Source organism: Dromaius novaehollandiae, chromosome 1 (genome assembly GCF_036370855.1).
Source record: "Dromaius novaehollandiae isolate bDroNov1 chromosome 1, bDroNov1.hap1, whole genome shotgun sequence".
Classification (NCBI taxonomy): domain Eukaryota; kingdom Metazoa; phylum Chordata; class Aves; order Casuariiformes; family Dromaiidae; genus Dromaius; species Dromaius novaehollandiae.
Window position 1 is genome coordinate 215,271,822 of NC_088098.1, and position 22,048 is coordinate 215,293,869.

The 22,048-nt window shown below is 49.4% G+C and overlaps 1 protein-coding gene across 1 annotated transcript in view; it reads right to left on the bottom strand.

The window, feature by feature from the left end:
* CAPN5 (calpain 5) overlaps positions 1-22,048 on the bottom strand; it is a 62,997-nt gene that overhangs the window by 32,379 nt on the left and 8,570 nt on the right. The window contains exon 2 of the mRNA XM_064505208.1: positions 9,756-9,932. Within this exon, the coding sequence (XP_064361278.1) occupies positions 9,756-9,917 (162 nt within the window). The 5' untranslated portion in view covers positions 9,918-9,932. The remainder of the gene's footprint in view (positions 1-9,755; positions 9,933-22,048) is intronic.

Here is a 22,048-nt window from a genome sequence, read left to right on the forward strand (position 1 = left end):
CTTGGCAGCAAGCAGAGGACAAACGTTAGCTGCATTTATTCATCTCTGGTCAACCCACCAATGTTCCTGGGCCAGAGAGGAGTCCAGCCCCTGCTGAGCAAGACAAGGAGGAAAAAATGATGGAGAGAGGATTTGCATCCACTTCCTTACAGGTATAGATAGTCGTCTGCCCTGATCACAGACGCATTACAGGGCTACCATATATTTAAAATAATTTTTAAGCACAAAATTCCTTTCCTGGGTTACTAATCATGCTGTGATTATTATTTATTGTTATAGAAATCTATTATTGAATATATTATTGGAATATATTTTTGAAGCTTAAAACTTCATTTTTACTACTTAGTGCTATCTAAGCAGCATGGGTCCTATCTTGCAAGTTCCCCTCACTCCCTCTCTCTGCCCTGACTGATTTTATAAGTGACAGAGGAAATGCTCCCATCCACACCCAGGACTACAGCAGGACTTCAGATAAGAAAATTCTTAAAGGCTACTCAGACCATGATATGGATTATGCAGGGGTATGGCAGGACAGTGCAACTCTTTACTCTGTCCTGGAAGAAGGTGGAGGTGGACCTTGCTGTTGCATGTTAAATAAACACTTTCAAAAGCAGGGAAGAGTTCCCCAAAGAGTAATGCAGGACTCACACACGTGCGAGTCCAACACCAGGCTCCATGCTGTTCTCCATTACAAATGCTGACCAAAAGGACAGGGAAGGACTGATTTAATCACAGCTTTTAGGAACCCACCCAGGGAACGGAAACACAAAAGCAAGGTCACCCCAGTACACATAAGATGCAAAAGGTGTAAGCTGAAGCTAAATCAATTCAGAGCGAGAAGTAAGATGAAAAGTCTGAGCAGAAACTGGTCTATAGAGCAAGTGCTCCAGAGCTGCAGTGAATTTTCCTCTCCTGGAAGTGCTTTAAATAAAAGTGGATGTTGCTTAGAGGATGCAATTGAAGTTTAGTTCAATGGAGTGTTAATTCCAGGAAGTCCTGTGACCTCTTGTCACGCAGAAATTCAGCCTACACATTGACAACAGTTCCTTCTGGCCTTCAAACCCACCAGGCTGAGGAAGTGGTTTCTTTTCTGCTCCAGAGCTAGCTGCAGGGCCAGCGTGGGTCAGGGTGTTGTTCCACCCCCTACACTTCCTCCTCTTCCTTTGTTTAACCACTTCTTGCTGCTGCTGGAGTCAGACCTCGGTTTTACCTGGTATTACTGACTCACCGCCTTCGCAAGGGGATGTCACATGGACTTCAGCTAAAGGCATTTGTGTCAGCAGGACCGAACCCACCACTAACAGACATGGAGCACCCTGAAATCCCCTCCACTCTGGGGGCTCCAAAATTAGAGCTTGGCATTGACCGACACAAGTCAGCTTGGTCCTTAGGAGGTCCCAGAGGGGCTTTGAGCGCTGAGTGCAAGGTGCCCCCAACAAGGACGGCAGCAGCAGGGCAAATTCCCAGCCACGTGCCCCAGCCACGGGACCACAGCGGCACAAAACACTGCTGGGTTCAGCTTTCTCCTAGCACCTGCCTTGCTCACAGCAGCACAATCAAAATCAGCTCGAGCATGCAGTTGGTGCTCTGAAGACACCTTATCAGCTGCCTGCAAGACACCAAAGAGCATCGGGCCATCGGTTAATTTGAGTGCTTTCACGCATGGCTGGAAATGGGGAGGGGAAGAAACCAGCGGCAAATCGGCATCTGCGCTCAGGCTTTCCCCCGTAAGGGCTCGTGACGGGAGCGGAGGCAGGCTGGGTGCGAGCAGCTGGGTTTCCTCACACCCTGGCACGGCGGTTTATCTCCACGGGGGTGTCTGCAACCTTGTGCTTCACCTGAAACACCCCTTGTCTGCTGGCAGCGCTTGCTAGGAGGGACGCCTGCCCTGCTCTGCCTTCGAACCATGGGAAACTGGGCTGGAGGGGGACACGAGAGCCCAGCAAGCGAGGTCCCCTCCTGCCACGGCTCACGGGCAGTGCAGCACCTCTGAGCCTGCACCAAGACCAGGAGATGGGGCTGAACCTGGGGCCTGACCAGCTCCCCGCCTGCTCCGCAGACCGAATGTGTCCCTCCTGCATCCTGGAGCCAATTCTGCGGGGATTTGCACCGTTCTCTCCCACCGAGTTCAGAGAGGAGATAGGATGCTCAGGGCTCATTTCAGAGACGCTCTCTGCTAACACTATGCTGTTCTCCATTACAAATGCAACGATGATAATTTCTAGCCACAGAAGCGCCGTTGCATTAAAATGCAGGCTGTGTGTCTAATCCACTGATCTTACTGCCGGTTTTGCATTTAAGGCCATGTCCTTCTGATGCTGACTAAAGAGCAGACTCATGGGCTAATTTCTTATCGAACACTGCAGTGAGCCACACTGATGCCGGGCAGCTTATCACACCGTATCGTCACTGGGGCGAAGAGGGAGAGCGTGCTTGTACGGAGCCTGGCACCGAAGGGCCACGGCCCTGGGAGGACCCAGCGAGACAGCCAGGGTCAGAATCGCGTTCACTGAGAGCTCTGTAAACAGCCATAAATAATAACAGAAATTATCCTTGTCCTTCAGGAGTGCTGTGGGGAATCAGTGAATATCGCTAGCTTAAAAAAAAAAGATAAATTCAGAGATCGCATTAAATGGTGACCAAATCCTTTGCTGGCGAGAAGCAATCAGGCTCATCCGGGCAATCAGCTCTGGGCTTTGCTGAATGCTAGAGACAGATTAACAAGCAAGTGGCTCATAAATTCCTAAGCTGTGAAACACTAAGGCCTGGATGGACTCTGACTCCCATTACAGACTGGTGACAGACTCCCACGCAGACGAGACGATCCCTTGGTCTGTCCAGTGGGACCCTGGAGAGGTAGCAGCAATACTAAACATGAGCAGCCCCGACCTCCTCCGGGCAGGACCAGAACTGCTTGATGGTGCAGCTGGCCAAAAAGCTTGAAAAAGCTGAGTGGAGACTGCCGTTGAGCACAAATGCCAGAGGTCAGTATTTCTGCCAGAAGAGGGTCCAAGCTGGAGACAAAGGCACAGAAGGTTACTGCTCTCTGACCATTGCCATTTTAATTCCTCTGTATGCCCCAAGCTGCTGCTTCGGGTGAGCTTTCAGAGCAAAGAACTGGAGGAACTTAACCTCTGACTTTCCCATTATCTTTACCCTTGACTGCTCTCCGTTTTTGCCAGCTTCCCAGACTGTGCTATACACTGGGGAAAAGACCTTTTAATGCAGAAACTTGCAGGCAGGCAAGTGTCAGTCATGCTTTTAGTGAATTAGTTCATTGACTCCTTTCCCCTTCCAGGAAAATCCCACAGGGACTGATTGTATAACCCTCACTCGGCAAGCAAAAGGAGCTAAGTGCTTAACAACACAAGGAAAAGGGGATCTGAGAGATGCTCTCCCATCCTGCACCAATTCCTTCTGGTCCAAGGACAGCAGCATCAAATCCAGAAGGTAAAGGATCTAATGGACAAAACGGCTATATATTAGTCATGCTAGATGTAGGTCAGGCTGACATGGAAGTGACTACTGAAAAACAGTATATTCCCACTTTCAAAATCAAGATGTTCTTTTTTCTGATTGGAAAAAGAAACAAAAAACGGGGCTATGAATGACAGCATCATTCCCCAGTGCCAAAGTAGGGCTGAAAATGGCATGTTCCTGCTTCCCTAAGACTCTCCCCTTCCCACGACCCTTCCCAAACACCTGGCCTCTTTCTCCTGAAATGCTACTCTTATTCCTCTCCTGTCACCCCACATATTTTTCCTCCAAATGATATTGCCTTCACTCAGATAAAATAATATTGCCTGTGTAGCAAGAATCTGCCTTTGTGCTGTTTAATCAGTGCTAACCTCCCTTGACAATTCTTGCAGAGACAATTCAGTGCTCGCAAGCAAACTCCAGAGAGATCTATAAAAATACCAAAGAAACAGGGTTGGAGGGCAAAACTCTACCCCACCAAAGAGAGGAGGGTGTGGTGTTCATCCAAGAGAGTTTCTCCGGTTGTTGCAGCCAGCCAGGCTTGAACTCACAGTGCAGAGGTGCAGCTCAGGTTCAACGTCACCTTGAGCCACCCAGTCACTGTCAGAGCAGCCTGCCTGGAAACCCTCGTGCTCCAACACAGCCTCTCCCCGTTGCACCACCTTGAGCTCACCTGGTCCTGCCCTGCTTTGCGCTAGTCTGTGCAGAGCTGCTGCCGTGTCCCCTCCAAGCATCTTTGGGATTGCTGCAGCATGCTTCGCCCTTGTCCCAGCCTCCTTAGAGAAGATCATGGAACGCTGTAGGGTCCCGCAACCCACTGCTGCGTGGACACGGAAACAGCCAGCACATGGCAGTCTGGCTGCCCTCTAGGACAGGGAGGAAAACCTTCCCCAGGCTTGATCTTGCTCCCAGCGAGGAACTCAAGGGCCAGAGCACACAGCCAGGCTGATGCCACAACTGTTCATGGCCTAACCTTCCCACCAGGCCTAATTTATGTACTGTAAGAGCATAATGACACCCTAATTTGTCTTGGCTGGTGACCAAGGCAGTCGCTTTGTGGACTGAGCCTCAGGCCACCACATGGCCCTCCTTTCTCCAGAGAGAAAACAAACCCTTGCATATGTCCAGGGGTACTAAAAACCCTAATTTAACCCAGTACCAATCATACGTCATGTCTGGAAATGGCCTGTACCCCAGAAGTGAGTTTGGGACAGTGATTATTAGAAGAGGTGAAGAGTTTTCCCCTGGGATAGCTGATCCTCTTCCTCTCCATGCCATCGCTGGTTTTGTTTCCAGGGGATCAACACATACAACCCGGTGTCCTTGATCTCCCTCACCCCTATTTCTCCCTCCCAGCCTGAGTCTTATCAACCCTCTTCCCCTCTTCTCTGTAGCATCTATCCTCATTTACCTGGCTCCCAAAAGCCTGGAGTAGTTCACACAGTATAACTCAGAGTTTGGGGTAAAACTAAGACTTTCTCCACTGGTACAACTTGCCTGAAAACAGAGCTCTCCCTCATCTTCATGTGATATCAGGTACAGTGCAAGGGAGAAGGAGCTTAAAGCAAGACACTGTGATCTGGCTGTTTGTCCAGGGCCAAAAACACTGGATTTCATTTCTAATGCAACAGTCGAGTATTGCTGCTCTAGCCAGCTCCAAAATATGCTTTGGCTCAGCAGTGAGGAAAACCAAGCAGCCAGTCTCATTTTTAAGCGGATGCACTAAAACAAAGCTCTTCAGGACCCCCTTCCAGGCTCAGGCTGATGCTACAGCTTCCCTCTCTCTGATACACCCTCCTAGTAACCAGCTTTCTGGCTTTACTGCGTTGTAACACGAAGACGCCCGGCGAACAGTCAAGGAAGCCCGATCCGAGAGCTGAACAGCTGTTCCCTCTGCAAAGATCTGGCACCCAGAGCAGGGCTCCCAGCCAGGGAAAGAGCAGGGAGGAGGGGAGGGAGGATACCCTGCTGGAAAGAATAAGGCTAAGCCCGTTCCAGGAAACGCTGCAGTGCCAGATGTGGGAGGAAGTCGAAGCAAAACTCTGCTTGACCCGGGAAGGGTTATTCAAGAGGGGAGAAGTCTGCTGGGAGCCAGACCGGGCTGGTGACGTCAGGTGCTAAAGGTTCGACTGCCGACGCCTGCAGCCTTCGGCAGCACCCGGGGCTGGAGGATTTTATGGGAGGTCTAGACTGAAACCAGCTCTGTTCTCTGCCTAAAGTTGGTGAGATTAATGCCCACAAAAGGATTGCTCTTGATTTACACCAGGGGAGGTGAAAAAGAGGATCAGATTCCCCTTCTCACAAAAAAGAGAAAATCTCTGTCGTCATGCGAGTTATGTGCAGTTTTTCATGGGGCTGAACAAGAGAGGCTGGTCCACACTGCTTTTTCTCCTACAAAGCAGGGAGCTCTTTAAGCAAAGCCCTTCAGCCTGCCCCTTTCCCAACCACAAGGGCAGGCAGTGCAGAGACTTCTCTTTGGTCAAAGCAGCCTCTGGCTTTGGGAGCGTGTAGAAGAGCAGAAAAGATGAGAGCAGGTTGCAGGTCCCAGCTGGGAAGGAAGGAACACATACAGATGAGGGATGGGCTGATCGGACTAGTACCAGAGCCATATAAATAAACGGAAATGAGATCTTCACTCTACCAAACCTAATTCCCAATATCCTGGTAGGGATAGTTCTCACATATAAGTGCTTTGCCTGAAAAACTTTGCTCTTGCATATCACTTGTCTGCATAGATATTAGGTGACACCCTTGCTCTGAGTGCAAACAGTGGTTTTTGATAGCTGAAACCTTTTACTTCCACTCTCCACCCACTCTGCTTCTACAGTGAAGCTTGGAGCATGGTGAACTCTTATGTTTTTATCATGCATTTTCAGCTGAAACTCTCCAAAACAAACCACGGCTATGGTCCCTGAGAGATAACAGAGGCACACACACACAATCCATCCCCTGCAGGGAGTGTCACGGGGACTAGCAAACTCCATTTCTGGGTCAGAAAGTCCCCAAATTAGCAGATGCCAGGAGCTGGGAGTGTCACTCTTTTTGTTTTTCTAAATAAAAATAAAATGCAATTGCCTAAGGAAAGATTTCCTGGTCGTATTAGAAAGAGGATGCTATAGGGACTCAGTGTAGTTTAATGAACATACCACATAATTACCACGCAAGCAGAGCAGAAGATTTGAACTTCACTGATATTTTGGACCCTACTGAGCACTGTATTAAGCCTATGCTGCTTCCCTCCCCAGACTTTCTGTTTGGAGACTACCCAGTTTCTCCCAACCTCCCTGAACATGCAGCCTCCAGTTGTTGCCTCCAGCTCTTCCCATGCAATCTCTGAGCTTCACCATTAGGTACCATATGAAGACCAGACCCAAGCACTTTACAGATGTAGAGCACAGCATGGCTAATTCTGCAACAGCGATCAGCCTGGGCACAAAGCAAGACCCATTACAAAAGGTGTAAAATTGTTTCAGAACAGAGCGGGATTTTACTACTGCATTCTTGTAGTTTCTTACGCCCTCTTTCACCTCTCTGGCAGACAGCAAAGTGGCAAGATATATACCAAGATCCTTAAAACATAGATGCACTGCATTTGCTTTCTTGTAAAACCTGCTAGGCCCATCCCTTAGAGAGCTGGTAAGAATTCAGGCAGAATCTGGGCCTGCAACTAAAAATTTCATTTTGTGTTGGCTGGCACAAAGTGTTTCTTCTCCCCACTGAATTCAGTCACTTTTGCTGAAATGGACAACTGAAAGGAAAGAACCTGGAGAAGTGCTTCAGAAGTAACTGCAGAAGTAACATGGGCAGATAAGAGCTCAAATTCTTTTTTATGCCAATTTTGTCCTTAAGGCAGCTAGTCAGTTCTGGTCAGATGATCTCCCCAGACAGTGACCTCAAGGAGTCTACTATTGTTCCATGCAGACTCCTTTTCGTCCTGAAACTGGTGACAGAATTCCCTTTATCTTGTGTGGATGCGGCAAAAGAAAGGGACCATTTCCACTGTCAGTCAAGTGGATGAGGCCCACTTGCAAACCCCTCTCCACCACCCATTCCCACTGCTAGCCTGAGCCAGAGGGAGCCCCCACTCAAACTGCAGGGCTGGCTGGATGGGAAGAGCTTGATTTCACTCCGTGCTTCAGCAGAAGTGGGCTTGGACCTATCTGACCATGCTATCATCCAGGTGCACACCAGGAGGTCCAGGAAGACCTTTCAGAAAGACATCATGCCCTCTGGAGAAAGGCAGCAATAGGATACATCACCAGCTGAGCTCGGGTCTTCCCAACCAAGACTGGATGCTACAGGTCTGAACTACAAGAGACGCAAATGTGCCGAAAGCCAGAAAAGCAAATGGCAAATAGGTAGACAACTATGGCTGCCACCCATTCAGAATGGGTCTCCCTTCTCCCTGAAAAGAAGCACCAATAAGTCTATGTGTGATAAAGTCTGAATATCTGGATCCATTCACGGCTCATGCAGCGAGCTCCAGGACACACATGCTCAGCAAGAGATGAGCAAACTTTGCCCATCTGCAGCGGCATCCAGCCCTGTGTCATTAGACACGGGGGTGGGGGGGGTGGGCTTAATTAATGAGTGTGAATGGGGGCAAGCTGTGGCTGGCCCACCTCTGAATGCAAACCAGGAAGGGGGGTGTGAAATACCTCCCTGCTGTCATCTACTTTCTTTCAGACAGGTTACACCCTGAGATTGAAGCAAAGTGTTTTGAGAAGATCAAGAAAACGTATCAGTCGGCTCCCTGCCAACTAAAATGTCAGTTTAGAGTTTGTTGCTGTCCTCCTAGCAGCAGGTACCTCTAGCTCTTCCTCTGAGAGCATCTCAGCAGTACCATTCCCTTATGGGGGAAGATGCACACAGAGGTGATGGTCCCACCTGAAAGATTAGACAAAAGAATTGTCCTTGTCCTTCCCTTTAGTCCTAGAGAAAGGAGCTCAGAGAGTTGTGGGCATCAGTTATCTGCTGTATCTTGATAAGCCTAAGCCCTGAGCTCCGTGTCCTGGGCCCAGGTCCCAGCTCTGCTCATGGACCATCCAGCTCTGCCTGCAAAGCACGAAGCTCTGCAGGGCTGATCCCCTTGTCTGGCACCGTGCAAGGCCTGACCACAGAAGGAAGCTGTGCACAGAACATCTTTCCAGTCCCCTGCAGAAGGGCAATAAGCTGAACTGCACACAGGGTCTTGCACAAACCCCTCAGCCCCTTGTGCCACACAAAAAGAGTCAATTTAGCTCCTTCCCTCCCTTTGCACAAAGCCTTTTTATTCCCTGTTCACCCAAGCCACTCTCACCCAGACAGAGACAACACTGTCTTGTGAAAGACCAGCTGATTTTCTGGGCTGCCCATGGGGGCGAGGAGGACAACGGCTTCTCAGACAGCCCTGCCCCACCGAAATGTCGCCAAGCTACGTGCAAAATGAACGCAGGCCAGGCAGCGAGGCTGCTCTTTACTACAGAAAGGCGGAGAACCAGATGTGTTAGGCGCTGCAGTACTGCCTTTCTCCAGCCCCAAATACTGCTACTCCCTGGGACTCCTCCTATTTCATTGCAATCAGAGAGGTGGCCTTGTGGTCACCTCCCAAGAATATGGCCATACAAGGGCAGACAAATTCCCCAAGACAACCTGCCCCCAGGCTCTGAAATGTACCTTTCAGACAGACACCAGGGACAGCACAAGGGACCCAGACAGCACTGAGGACAGGCAGCGCCATCCACAGAAAGCCTCAGCCTCTGGCAACCACCACCAAAATCTCTTCGGGTGCAGGGAGGGACAGGCGCTGCTACAGCTGCTGAGCAATTGCATTAGTAAGTCACGGCTGCAGCGCAGACCCAGCATCGCTGCACTCAGCTCTCAGATCCCGCCTCCCAGGGAATCAAAAATCGCTTTGTCTGCCCAAAGCTCATCTTCTTTTCCAGTTCCAAAGGGATCAGCAAGAGTATTCGGAGATACTGCTTTGCCCTGCCAGGCTCAGCAACAGCATCCAGCTCCAAGTCAGCTGCAAACCATCTCTCTGTCTTACACATAGGGAAAACAAGTCACAGAGAAGCCAAGGGACTCCTTTGCTCCTGGGCTTTGTTGGGGGCAGAACAGCCTGCACCCGAGGGCAGCCGGTCTCCCTGGCTTCACAAGCAATCTGCTCCCAGCGAAAGCTGCAGGTATTCAAGTAACAGCTCCAGGGACTTCCTAAAGCAATTCCCAATGTCTGGTTTTAAATCCTGGCACATTGTCTCCCTCGCACCTGATCATATCACCTTGATGAGCACACTTACTTTTGGCCGCTTCCACTGGATGCCCTGGATCCTTGACTTGTAGAAGAGCGAGTCGTCGTTGGCGGGGAAAAGCGGGTCCTCAAAGAGCTGCTTCCGCCTCTGACACTCCTTCTTCAGGGAGGCGTAGCGCTGGTTCTCATACAGCTTCACCGAGGAAAACATCCTTCCTCACTGGCCCTGGGAGGACAGACAGAGCAGGAGTAAGATGGAGCAGAGCCCAGCCAGGGACACCTGATCCTCCCCTGCACCCTTGGATGGCAGCACCGAAAAGTCGTGGCTGGAGTCAGCCACCCAGCCTCTGCCCTTGCCTTGCCCCCGAGGGGCAGAGTAAGGCCCATATGGCATGGTCTAGATCCCTAGACACCACATTTATCGTCCCTCGAAGCACTACCGGCTCCCTCACCTAGATGGGTTAAGTGACGCTGGGAGGGATCCGCATGCTCCATTACCAATTAAACACCCACGGAAAAACCCTGCATGTGAGCGAGCAGAAACAGATTAGTCCTTTAAGCCCATGCCTAACTTGATCCCAGAGTTGGCCAGACACCAGCAGAACGAGCTGAGCAGGAGACCATAACCGGCGTCCTGCCCGTGGGCACCAGCATCCTAGTGAACTGTAACCCATTCGGGAAAACACAGCTCTCCGAGCTGAAAGAAGAGAAGACATCCCCAGAGAGTTGTCCCGGTAAAGACCTGGCTGTGAGCAGGTTTCACCAGGGCTGAGCTCTCACCTCAAGCTCTTCATTCCCAGCAACAGAGATGTGCCTCTTCCCTGAGGGGGGACCCCGAGCTTTGCTCGCCTGGTGTGGCTTCCCAGCCCGCTCCCATGCAGAGGGGCAGCAGCTTTCAAGCCACAGGTTGTCTTTCCCGTGATTAATATTAAACGGTCAGGATGCCAGCTGCCCCCTTTAAAGACTATAGGCATCATCATTTGGTTGTCGCACAGTGATGGCCATATATCTGCCAGGAGAGCACGGGCTGTCCCTGGAGTGCTGGTGCTTGAAGAAATGCCTTCTGCCCCCACTGCACAGCCCCAAATTACACACATGCTCCATGACTTCAACAGAGACTCTCTCAAGAGACCTTATCAGATCCTCTGGCCCGTTTTTAATTAAAAAAAGATCTCCTGGCAGAGGACCACGTGTTTTTGGATTAATTATTCTGTCTTGACAAGCATCTAGCTTCCAGGGCCCAGACGTGAATATAGCGATCCAGACAAAAGCAGCAAACCGTTCCCAAAATGCTCCCAAAAGAGAGTAGCACCTGAGATTGTGTTCTGCCACCCTGGTAGTTTGGTAGCTGGGTATCAGTGCCTTTGCTCTGGTTCGTGTTCCTCCATCCCACAGGGCCAAGTCACCTTGTCACAGCAGGCACAAGGGAAGGAGGAGCTCTGAGTATGTTGTTCTCAACTACTAAATCACAGACCTCATTCCATAGGTACTTTTCTAAAGTTTACCCTATATTTATTTTTAACATCCACATACAACTGTTCTTCCTCCCCAAAATGGGATGTCCTGACTGGTTGAAATCATTAATGACCCTAGTCTGGAAACACCTAGTCTTGTTTCCTGAAGAAATGGTGTCTGTGTGTGCCACAGGACTTCTGCTATGTGAAAAGCTGCAGGATGCCAGGTGCCTCGGTTCTGCTGCTCCCAGCAGTGGTTATGTGCAGAAAGGCACCAGAGAAAACCTGTCTGCTGCCAACTGCGTTCATAATCCCACCTGTGATCTCTCACACCACCCACGGCAAAATGCCCCCGTCTAGCGGGCAGATGCATCCAGCAAGCTGACCTAAGCCATTTCTCCCAGCGAGATGTAAAGAAACTGTGTTTATTCTGGCAAATGTCCACAGATGCTGGAAACCCTCATGTGTGTTGGGACAAGAAAACTGCAATAAAGGCAGGCCAGAAGCACCTAATCTGGAAACACCTCAGGTCCCAGGGTTTATGTGATTGCTTACAATTGGGCACCAGTCTGGAGGCAGTGACACATCCTTCACTAATGAATTGCCAGGATTAGCGAAAGGAAAGTAGGTGTTAGAGAGCTAACCCTGTCCCATCCCACCAGAGCAATCACCTTTGAGCCTTACCCACCAAGCCTGCCTCTTCTCACCTGGGTGAGACAAAAACACTTCACTAAAGACTTCTGCGGAGAGCAAAGGATAGGCTTTAATTGACTGTATTTATCAGTCTGATTAGCAGTACGAGTGGTGCTCATCATTCAGAGCCTAAATGAACGCAAAATAACCTCCTTGTTGGCTGCATCAAGGGATGCTCCACAGGTCTCTGCTGCTAGGGATCATTTGCTAAGGAAGTCTTTTTGTGCGCTTTGTGCCAGCCAGCAATATTTCTCCAAATCACCTAGTGTGTCACAGCCCTCCGCCCTGAAGGACAGTGACTGCAAATAACTGTGCGGAAGGGACAATTAGCCCTTTACTTAAATAAGATCTCAACCACAGGAGAGGGACCACCTTAGAGATACAGAAACGCGCACAGGATGGACTAGGGCAGCAGGTAGATGCGTCTCCCATGAGGAAACCATCAGCAAAGGATGGCTGAACTGCACCAGATCAACAGCCCACCTACCCTGATGTCCTGTCTTTGCAGACACCCGAGGAAGAGCACAGCAAACATGTAGTGATAATCCTCCATGATGCTCTCCCATCCTCCACCATTTTGTTGCTGCCATTGTATGGCAAATTTCTCCCTTCTCCCTTCTGAGCCTCTTAGCATCCACAGCACCCTGCGCCAAGGCCTTCTGCAGCTTAGATACACACTGTGTTGAGACCCTGTTGAGAAGCCCTCCTAGAAGCTAGCTGCTTCTGCTCTCCACTAGTTCCTGTAATGGAAGAAACAGTAAATGGCAGCTTTGCCTCTTATACCTGTGATTTTTCAGTTTATAAAATCGACAGCTTATACGCAGAAGACTAGCAGAGCAGTCCCAGATCTGTGTTCAGTGCATTGCATGACCTGGTCTATTTGAACACCACAGCTAGGATCTTGCCTGGGTGGGCCCAGAAGAAAAGGACTTAATTCATCTAGGAGTCTTTGAAGGCAAGTCAGCAGTGCATTGAGGTGATGTGGTTAAAGAGCTTCTACTGATGCTCCAAGCATTTTCCCTTCAGCATCATGACCAGTTCTTAGCTGCTACAAAGCGACACAATGCATCACCTGGCCTCAGAAAGGCCTTAAAATAAGTGGCATGGTATCACGGCCTGAGTAATACACCAGCTTTACTCTTTGGAGAAGAGCTAGAAGCCTTACTGAGCAGTCAAGGAACACAACTCAGGGTCAAAACACACATCCATCCTACTAAGAGGGCCAGGAAACAAGTTAACCCCTGATATCCAACAGTCCACATCACTTGGTCATGATCTCTCTCCAAGAGCCAGAAACCAGTTGCTCTTTATTTATCAGGACTCTGTATTTTCCTTTTCGGGGGACGGCCCAGGTCTGTGCCTCAGTTTGTCCATGGGGACGTCACAGGCAGAGAAGTGCTGTGAATGAGTAAGTGCTCTGAGATTCCCAGGGCGGCCTGCCCGGGTGAGTGCTGCGGTCCACCGAAATCAGCAGTGCCCGGGGACAACACTGCAGCATCGGCCCAAGCTTGGCTGGGACCTGGAAGAGGCTTTTGCTCATCCTGATTATCTCCAGGCACTTGCGCCCTGGTCCCACCGGGACAGGGTCATCCTGCACGTGTCATGCCATGCTTTCCACACTGCGCCCTTGGCCAGGAGCACAGAGACAGGCTGGGGCAGAGATGCGCAGGGAAGGGGGCAAGAGGCAGGGGAGATGTCTCCAAGGAGGTCATGGGGGCTGACAGCTCAGCAGCAAAGGAGCTACTTTTAAGTGACAATCAGTCCGGGACCGTTACAGTGACAGCACTAACTGCTGCAGGGAGAGACACAGTCAAAGCAGCAGACCGGGAAAGGATGGTTGGCAGCCACCTCCTGAATGAATGTGACAGGCTGAGGGAGAAAGATGTTGCCGTAATTGAGACATGAGATGAATTGCTTGGACTGGTGCGTTAGCTGGGCTGACAGACAGGAAAGGACATTTCTATGGGACGTCATGCAGAAAGAGCCAGCAAGATTTAGGAACAGAGCCTGGAGAGGAGGGGAGGTCTGGTGCCTTTCTCAAAGCCACGCTTGAGTTACAGCAGGAGTTATGGGTTTGACGCAGGAGATGCTGGCTGCTGTTCTGCAGCCTGTCCCGTGGCAGAGGGCTGTCACTTGGCTGCTCATTCATAAAATTACTGCTCCTCCCCCAGGAGCTCTGCAACAACAGCTTGGAGCTGTGTTTTCCAACAACCTTTGCAACACTGATTTCCACGAGACCTCATAATCCAGATGCCCAGCCCTTTGGGAACTGCACCGCGGTCCTCTTGGCCCAGGATTCCCAGTCTTTTTATAGCCCAGCCTTGCTTGGGAGAAGTGGTTCAATTCCTTGCCCTGATTTCCCACGCCACAGTGACTGTCACCTCGACAGCCGTATGTCCTCATTGCGGGGCTGCTCTCACTTGAAAAGGGATCTCCAGCTCCTTTTCGTTGCCCTCGTAGCTCTAACACAAAGATCAATTTAATAAGCCAGGGAGGACAGATGGAGATCTCTCTGACCCACAACCTCCAGTTGTGTGTACAGCACAGACCTGACTTGTTTCACTTGCTCACTTTCCTCATTACCACTGCTGTCAGGGACAACACTCCACCCCAGAAGCAACGTTAGCAGGATGGGAAGTGCAGGCACTGCTCATAGAGCATGCTGTGATCCCCAGGGAGAAGGAGGCACAATGCCAAATGTAACCCTCTTTCTGAATGGGTGACTCAGTGGTGGAAATGGATTTGGGTTGCAAAGGAATTATCAAGCAGAAGGAGAAAGGATATTGTTAAGGAACATTTTTAAAGCTTGCAAAATAATTAAAGGCGGGGGAGAGTTCTGAGAGTTGTGTTAAAATTCATTACTCTCTCTTACTTGCAGCATTTCATGCTTACCAGACAGACCTTCAGATCTGCCACATTAAAATGCTCAGGGCAGCCTAATTACTTTTTGCCTTCTTGCACAAAGCTAGGACACTCCACAAGGATGGTAAACAGGCATTTCCATGCCTGGTCCAAATTAGCAAAACTACACATGGGTGGTTGTGCATAGGGAGGGGAATCCACATTCATACCCCTCTGTGGGGAGCTGAACTTTCAGAAACAGTGGTCTGAACACACCTCAGTTCAGCCATGAAGGAGTTAAGTGAAAAACAATTTTATTTTGAGAGGGAGCCAAGTATATGTCTCAGTTGTATCATGGAATCCCCCTTTTCAACTCCAGCGTGGTCCAGGCGTCCAAGCCCAGCACTCCCACCAGCTGATAGTGATCAAGGCTCCAAGCTGTGAAACCAGGATAATTATTGAAAGTGCTTGTGTTGGCCAGGACCAAATCTTGCTAAAAGGCTGTTCCTTCCTCTTGCAGAAACCACTCTCTCTCCTTCCCTTCCCCCTCAGAGGCTCCTGTAGCACAGGCATGCCGCACTTGGTCCATCGCAAGGCTGCATCCCGGCAAGGAGCAAAGGATCTTGCTTGGAGATCCTACAGTTTTTATTCAGCAGTGCCTCCACACCAGACAAAATGGTTTGTCCTTAGAGGAGAGGACTGGCTGGCCTTTTCTTTCCAGCTATGTTCTCACTGAACAGCAGATAGCCTTGAAATTGCACTGCAAAGGCAGAGGATTGGGGCCTAGAAGACGACAAGGTGGGCACCAGGCATGTGGCTGCAGAAGCCCTGACCAGCTGCAGTCATATGGAGGCAACCTACTATACTTCAGCCTCAAAGGCTAAGGGCAGGGTATTCAAAGCAGCCAGGTTCTCTACCAAAATTTTATAAAGAATATCTTATTTTCCAGCCACCTCGGTGCTCCCATTGACAAGCATCTCAGCTGACGCGGATAGGACAACGCTGTGGTTGCCTTCCCACCTATAAACATAGATGTCCAGCTGTACAGAGAAACCCCGCCGACACAAGAGCTCTATATACCTTTTCCCTGTGACCCAGGAGAGGCACAGTCCAGCCGTGAATGACCCATCTTGTTTTTCCATCAGTGCACAGCCCTGAGGGTGCAGGCAGAAGACCCTGGGAAGACTCAGGTGACTATCAAATGCAGAAGAGCAAAATAAACTGCTTCGTCCACTTTCTACACCAAACATGAGGTAAGCACGCCATACCTCTTTACCAACATCTCTATGAAGAAAAAAGCCTAGACTCCCAGGCTACAGAGTGACCGTCCCTTTTTAAAGGCCTTTGGGACCAGCCATACGTGGTCTGCAGCAGGTCTCAGTTGCCTTCCCAAAGCCCTTCCCAAAGCCCTTCCCATTCCCACACACGGGTTTACTGCAGTTTTGCTCTGGATTCACAGTGGTAATGGCATAGAGCCACCAGGACCGCATAACATCCTGCCTCGGATTAGCAGTGTTCACAGTGAAGCCACACTGATGAAAATGAGAAAACAAGATGTAATTTCTCTAAGGCTGATTGCAGTTAAGCAGGGGAACTAATTCCTCAGGGAAGTCACAGGTTTTTCATTTCCAGATGTTTCTGGACAGAGCTGAACATCTTTCTAGAGTTGGCACTTTTACCAAAATAAATATTAATGTGCATTTACAGCACTATCTGGCTGAAACAAAATTACTGAAGAACCAAAGATTGAATATTCCTTTCTGGTCTTTATCCCTCCCGTTAATCCAACGGTCAAACAGTTTCTCTGTCCTCATCTAACAGCTGTAAGCTCCATCAGGCTAAATGTAGAACAACTATATTTTCTCTTAATTATACTTATATAAAGCTCTGATTTTGCCTGTGATTTGCTGCAACATGACTGGAATCTGAATCTGGGCAGTAACACCTGAACATAATGCCTTTCAACCAGGGGGTTAATCTTGTGTGAATACACACTAGGACATGTTCCTCCCACTAAAAAACTCAGTGTACATGGAGTGAACTTAGTCTCTCAAAAAAATCCTGATGCTGTCTCTTTGGAGTGAGTAAATCCACTGCATTGATGCACAGCTTTTTATAAGCACAAAAAGTATAGCAAATGCAGTCTTTTTCCTGTAGATTTCTATCTAGGCGCAAGCACTGAATAAATAAAAGTAAAAAAAAATGGTTTGAAGCAGCAATTACTGGAAAATAGAGTGAAATCCCATAGAAGTGGGTGCTATTGCAGCTGCAAAGGAGCTGGGGACAAGCCTACCCAAAGCATCCTCCAGTGATATCAGATAACTGATATCACACGCAAAGAGCAACCTGGGGTAGCTGCAAAGTCCTTCCAGGCTCTGCCACAGATCACTATATGACTTTAATCATTTAATCTTCCTCCTCTATGGGGTGGGAAAAAGCATCATTCTCCATTTGAAGGGCTCCTGACCCCTTCTGTAAAGCATCCCGAGATCTACAGAGGAAGACATTGTATAAGAGCTGGCTATTAGCGTAATAACTTAAGAAAAATGTAATCTTTTGTTTTTTTTTAAAAAAAAGTGCATCTGCAGCACATCCAGGGAAGAAGCAATGGTCATTCCTCCTAGCAGAAATCTAGTGCAAGGAGTCAGCAGTCACCAAAGCGAGCCTGGTTGTCAACATTTGCAACAAAATCAGCTGAAGGGCAGATGTCACACTCAGGGGATATTTCCAGCAATGCACAGTGATTTTCATCATGCTAGTTTTATTTCTTCATGCTTTTTCTTCCAAAGCATCACTCCTTAGTTGCTTAACAGTGACAAGACAGAGCTGAGAGAGACGTGGCAGGTCAGTGGAAGTCTCCTTCTGGACTACTTTGTTCTCCCCCAGGGCACAGGGCCATGTTACTGCCAGTCAAACAGCATAGGCAAAAAAATAAATAAATACAAGATTCACAGGTTTTGTGGCAGAGCATAACTCCCCCCACACACACACTCCCTTATCTCTTGGGTCCAGCTGACCACAAATACCTGACAGCATCCAGTGCTGACCAGGAGGAACTAGGCAATACTGGTTGGAACTGGTGAGGCCAGAAATAGGCATGAGCTCAGCAAAAAGGTACATTTTTCCCCAACAGGGCATGAGGTCAGCAAAAAGGTACATCTCCACACCAAGTATCGTATGACCATGAGTCAAGCTCGGCGCCCATAAATAGCGCTGCAGCCTAGAGCCCATTGAGGTCTCCTGCACGGCAGCGGGCTGCACGGTGGTGAACGTCCCCTTGAGCTGGGACACCTCTCAAGGTTGCTTTCCAGGAGTTAAGAGAACCTCTGAGAAGAAGCTGCTGGAGAGGTAAGAAACCGAGACTCGGGCAATAATAAATGTGCAGCAAGATTCGCTTGCTATGACTACACTGTGTCACCATCTTCAACAAATTTGTTTGCAATAAACCCAGATTTAATACCTCCCCCCGTCCCACGATAGGTTTCCAGGGACCAACACTTCCTCTGAGATTTGCACATCACCTCTGCGCTGGCCTCACGAATGCTCAGGGCAGGGAAGAAGGAGAATGCAGGCTACTACCAAAATAAAAATCACTGCCCACCGACGGCAACAAACTGGGTCTCACAGCTTCCAGCCTGGCAAAAGAGCAAACGCAGGAGGGGTTGCATATTCCCAGAGGAGATGAGGCTGGGCAGATGGAAAAGCAATCGCTGCATGGCCGAGAAGGGACAGAAAACAAGGCAGTGCCAGGCACTGGCAGGACACAGGCTGGAGCCAGCGAGGAGCCGGCAGCTCGGTGCCTCTGCCACCACCATGTGCACCAACACCTCTTATTCACTGACTCCAAAAAGCCTCTCACTGAGAAAAGATCTACTAGCTTGCATGGAGGTGCTCCGCTTAGATCTGCTTTAAATTTCCAGCTAGAATGGGTTTTGACCGGGAATGCTGGGGTTAAAGGGAGGGTCTCCCAGTGCCTGGATGCTCATTTCCTGCAGGAGCCAGGCAGGGTGTGAATGCCAGGATCTCCCTTTGGCTTGGATAACCCACCCTTAGGATTGCCTTTGGCCTCGGGACTTCCTCATTCCTTTCAGGAATGACTCAGTGTTTGCAGAGAATTGATTTTGGAGCTGCAGGACCAGAGGGCAGCCCTGCTCTAGTCAACACCCAAATAATCCCATGTTGGCAGCAGTGCAGTGTGCAGTGGGTTAGAAACACACACGTTCCTTGGCAGCAGAGCCGGCTCTCACAGCCTGTGCTCCAGTGTGCCGTGGGGCTCACGTCCCACCCCCCAGCTGGGTCTTCCCTTGGAGGAGCAGGACCCCATCCACCCATGCCCATCCCCTTCAGTCTGGCTAATACGAGGCCTTAGACCTTCACCGCACGCACGTCACAGAGGCAAAGCCAGCGCTGCTTGAGCTCCCCAGGAGCTACCACCAACACCACGCGGGCAAGCTCTGCCTAGCACGTGTAATTGCACACAAAATGTATTTGTGCTATGCTTGCAACTTCATCCAGACCGACCCTCCTGCTCATCACAGACGTTAAGGTCAGATGAGACCATTACATCCTTCTGAAAATGTCCACAAGCAGGAGTTACAGCTCCAAGCAAAACCAGCAGCAGAATTCCCCCACCGGGCTGGCAAATGCAAAAAGCTGGATGCATGCAAGACTAGCAGGAGCAGGGGTGAAAGAAAAGGAAACGGAGATAGCAGGAGGACAGACCATGCCCAGAAGCAGCGGGAAGGGGGAGTCTAATATGTCTCAAGGCTGCCAGCCTCAGCCAAGAGAAGAAGGGAGGAGCAGAAGATCCTCACCACTGTGGGTCTAGCTCAGTCCATCCCACTCACAGTTCAAGGAGAACAGAGAAGCTCAGCATAAGGTATCCCTTGGCCTGTGCATACACATATATATACATATACACACACACACACGCACGCACACACACATACACCCTCAGGTGCTGCTCAGACATTGAGCAAGCCTTCTCGTGGCAGACACACATTATATTAGGGTTGCGTCCCAGGCCAGGGCAAGGCTAAACACGCCTGGAGATCAGCAAAAGGTGCCAGACAAGCACTGAAAGGTGAATTTTGCCCTTTGCAATGCCCAGCCACCCCAGTGTTTTGATACATCCATGGCTTTGCTAGTCCTCCATGCCCTAGCACCCTCACCATGAGTCACGCCAAGCTGGTTAATAATTACAAGGAGCAGTGCAGAGTGCCCAGGATAGGAAGGCAGCAAAAGGTCACATTTGAGTTTGCTTCTGAGCCCTGTGGCTTCCTAATAAAACCTTGCTCATGGCAGGAAGCTCCTTTGGGGCTCCCAGGTTTATATACTGTGACCCAAACCTGGGCTACTGCTCTGTCAAGTGATGGAGTAGTACAGGGACATGGACCTGGTCTTTCCTGACAATGTTTATGTTCAAACATGGCACTGCTCAGACAGAGCCAGTTTTTGGGCATCAGAGAAATACAGCCTAGGAAGAGCAGAGACTATTGAACATGCAGAATTAAGCCATCTCCATCTAAAGTCACTTGGTCATCCTTGTTTTGAGAAGGTGCAAACAGTGGTCACCCCGACACGGGCATCGCTTTGAGCGCAGGCTAGCCACACCTCGAGTTTGCAGGAAACACCCAGGGCCTCAGCGCTTGATTCAGCTTCTATTTTGCCCAATGCTGGTAACAAAAGGATGTTATCTTTGTAGGAGTGGACTGAATGCCTATTTCTATTATTTATTCAGGTCTTCTAATTGAATGTCTGGACCAACTTCTTTTAAATCCAGTCATGCTGACTCCACTGGAAGCCTTACACAAAAACAATAGGCACTCACATTGTTTTCTTGCCAGCTGGGCAAAACCACTGTGGTCTAAACACAGACCTGCACCTCTGTTATGTGGATAAAGGGGAGAACAGAAAGGTAGCATAGCATTGCTTCAGTTATCCTAGAGAGCCTTTTGCCTGAGCATTATGGATCACAGAGGTGCCTAGTTAAGATGTTTGGGTAACTGGATAATTCATTCAGAAAATTCATCATTAGCACAGATAAAATGCAGCACATCTCCATGCAAATGTTATGCCTTCAATTGCTTCTGTAGCCTCTGGAATAATTAAAGCAACTGAACATCAAGAGATGCAGAGACACATGTCTGAGGAGTGGAAAAGATAACGGGGCTGCGGGTTAGTCTAAAGAGACTGAATCAAGGCAGTTGGATCCTACAAAATTGTGCCTCTCAAACTAGCTCTTCTGTTGGTCCCTTCCACCTCCCTTTGGAAGGGCTGATCCAAAACATCCCTCTGTCAAGCTTCAGCCTAAATCAAGGCTTCTTATAACACCAGCACCATCCCTGGCCCATGGAGCTCTTCTCTCTCCCCAACCTTTACCCCTTGGTGTAGGCAGAGCCAGCAATTGCATTCCCTTGAAGGCCAGGAGATACAACCAAGCCCCTCTGGTCCCCTCTTGAAAGACCCGCTCACCTCTCCCGGTCATGCCAGCAAGGTGGCCCTTTACCTGTTTCAGTTAAAACTGAGCAGGGGCTCAGAACAGCACCACCATTTCAGATGAAGAGGTCACCACGCTGCCTCTGACTTTGGGCTCTGGACCCCAGACTTTCCCCCAACCCAATAGCTCCAGGTCTCCATATCAGCACTCAGACCTCTGCGCAGATAATATCTCCCAGCACAGGGTCATAAGTATCTTTGGCATTTCCTCTTCGCATGACCTAGACCCGAATAAAAGCACTAAGGGAATCTGCTCCTGCCTTTCTCCAGTTTATTACTTCTGTTTTCAGTTTTCCCCTTTGTTAGGCTCCTAATCCACTTGCAAGCCCCTTCTTAAACCCAGTGTCCTTCAGCTGCACTGTATTTCTCATAGGCACAACAGAAAATACCCACACCACATCTGGGTATTATCTGACTTCAGAAGAGCATTTCCCTTTGTCTGCAAAACCTTCAGGCTGGGCCAGCAAGATCTGCCTTTGATTTAATCCCATTTTTGATTTTACCTCCATTTACTTCCCTGCTTTTAGTGAGCTCTTCTTTCAGTGGCTCTTCTAAAGCCTCACCTTCTACAGAGGTCATATTTAAGGGCCTGCAGCACTTCAAATAGTGAAGGTGTTCTGATACTTGCGAAGAGAGGAGCCTCTTTCAGGTAGATTGGACCACTCCCAACTTGTGAGATTTGTAAGAAATCTTTGCTACTGGATCTACCCTTCTCTTGCAAGCTAAAAGGTCTGAATATTAGTTCCTGCTATCATAGTCTGAGCTCTTCGAGTCCTGTTTCTACCTTGGATGCTGCAACTTCCAGGACATCCTGGCCAACTTTTTGCCCCTATTCCTCCATTTCAGCAGCTCTGTT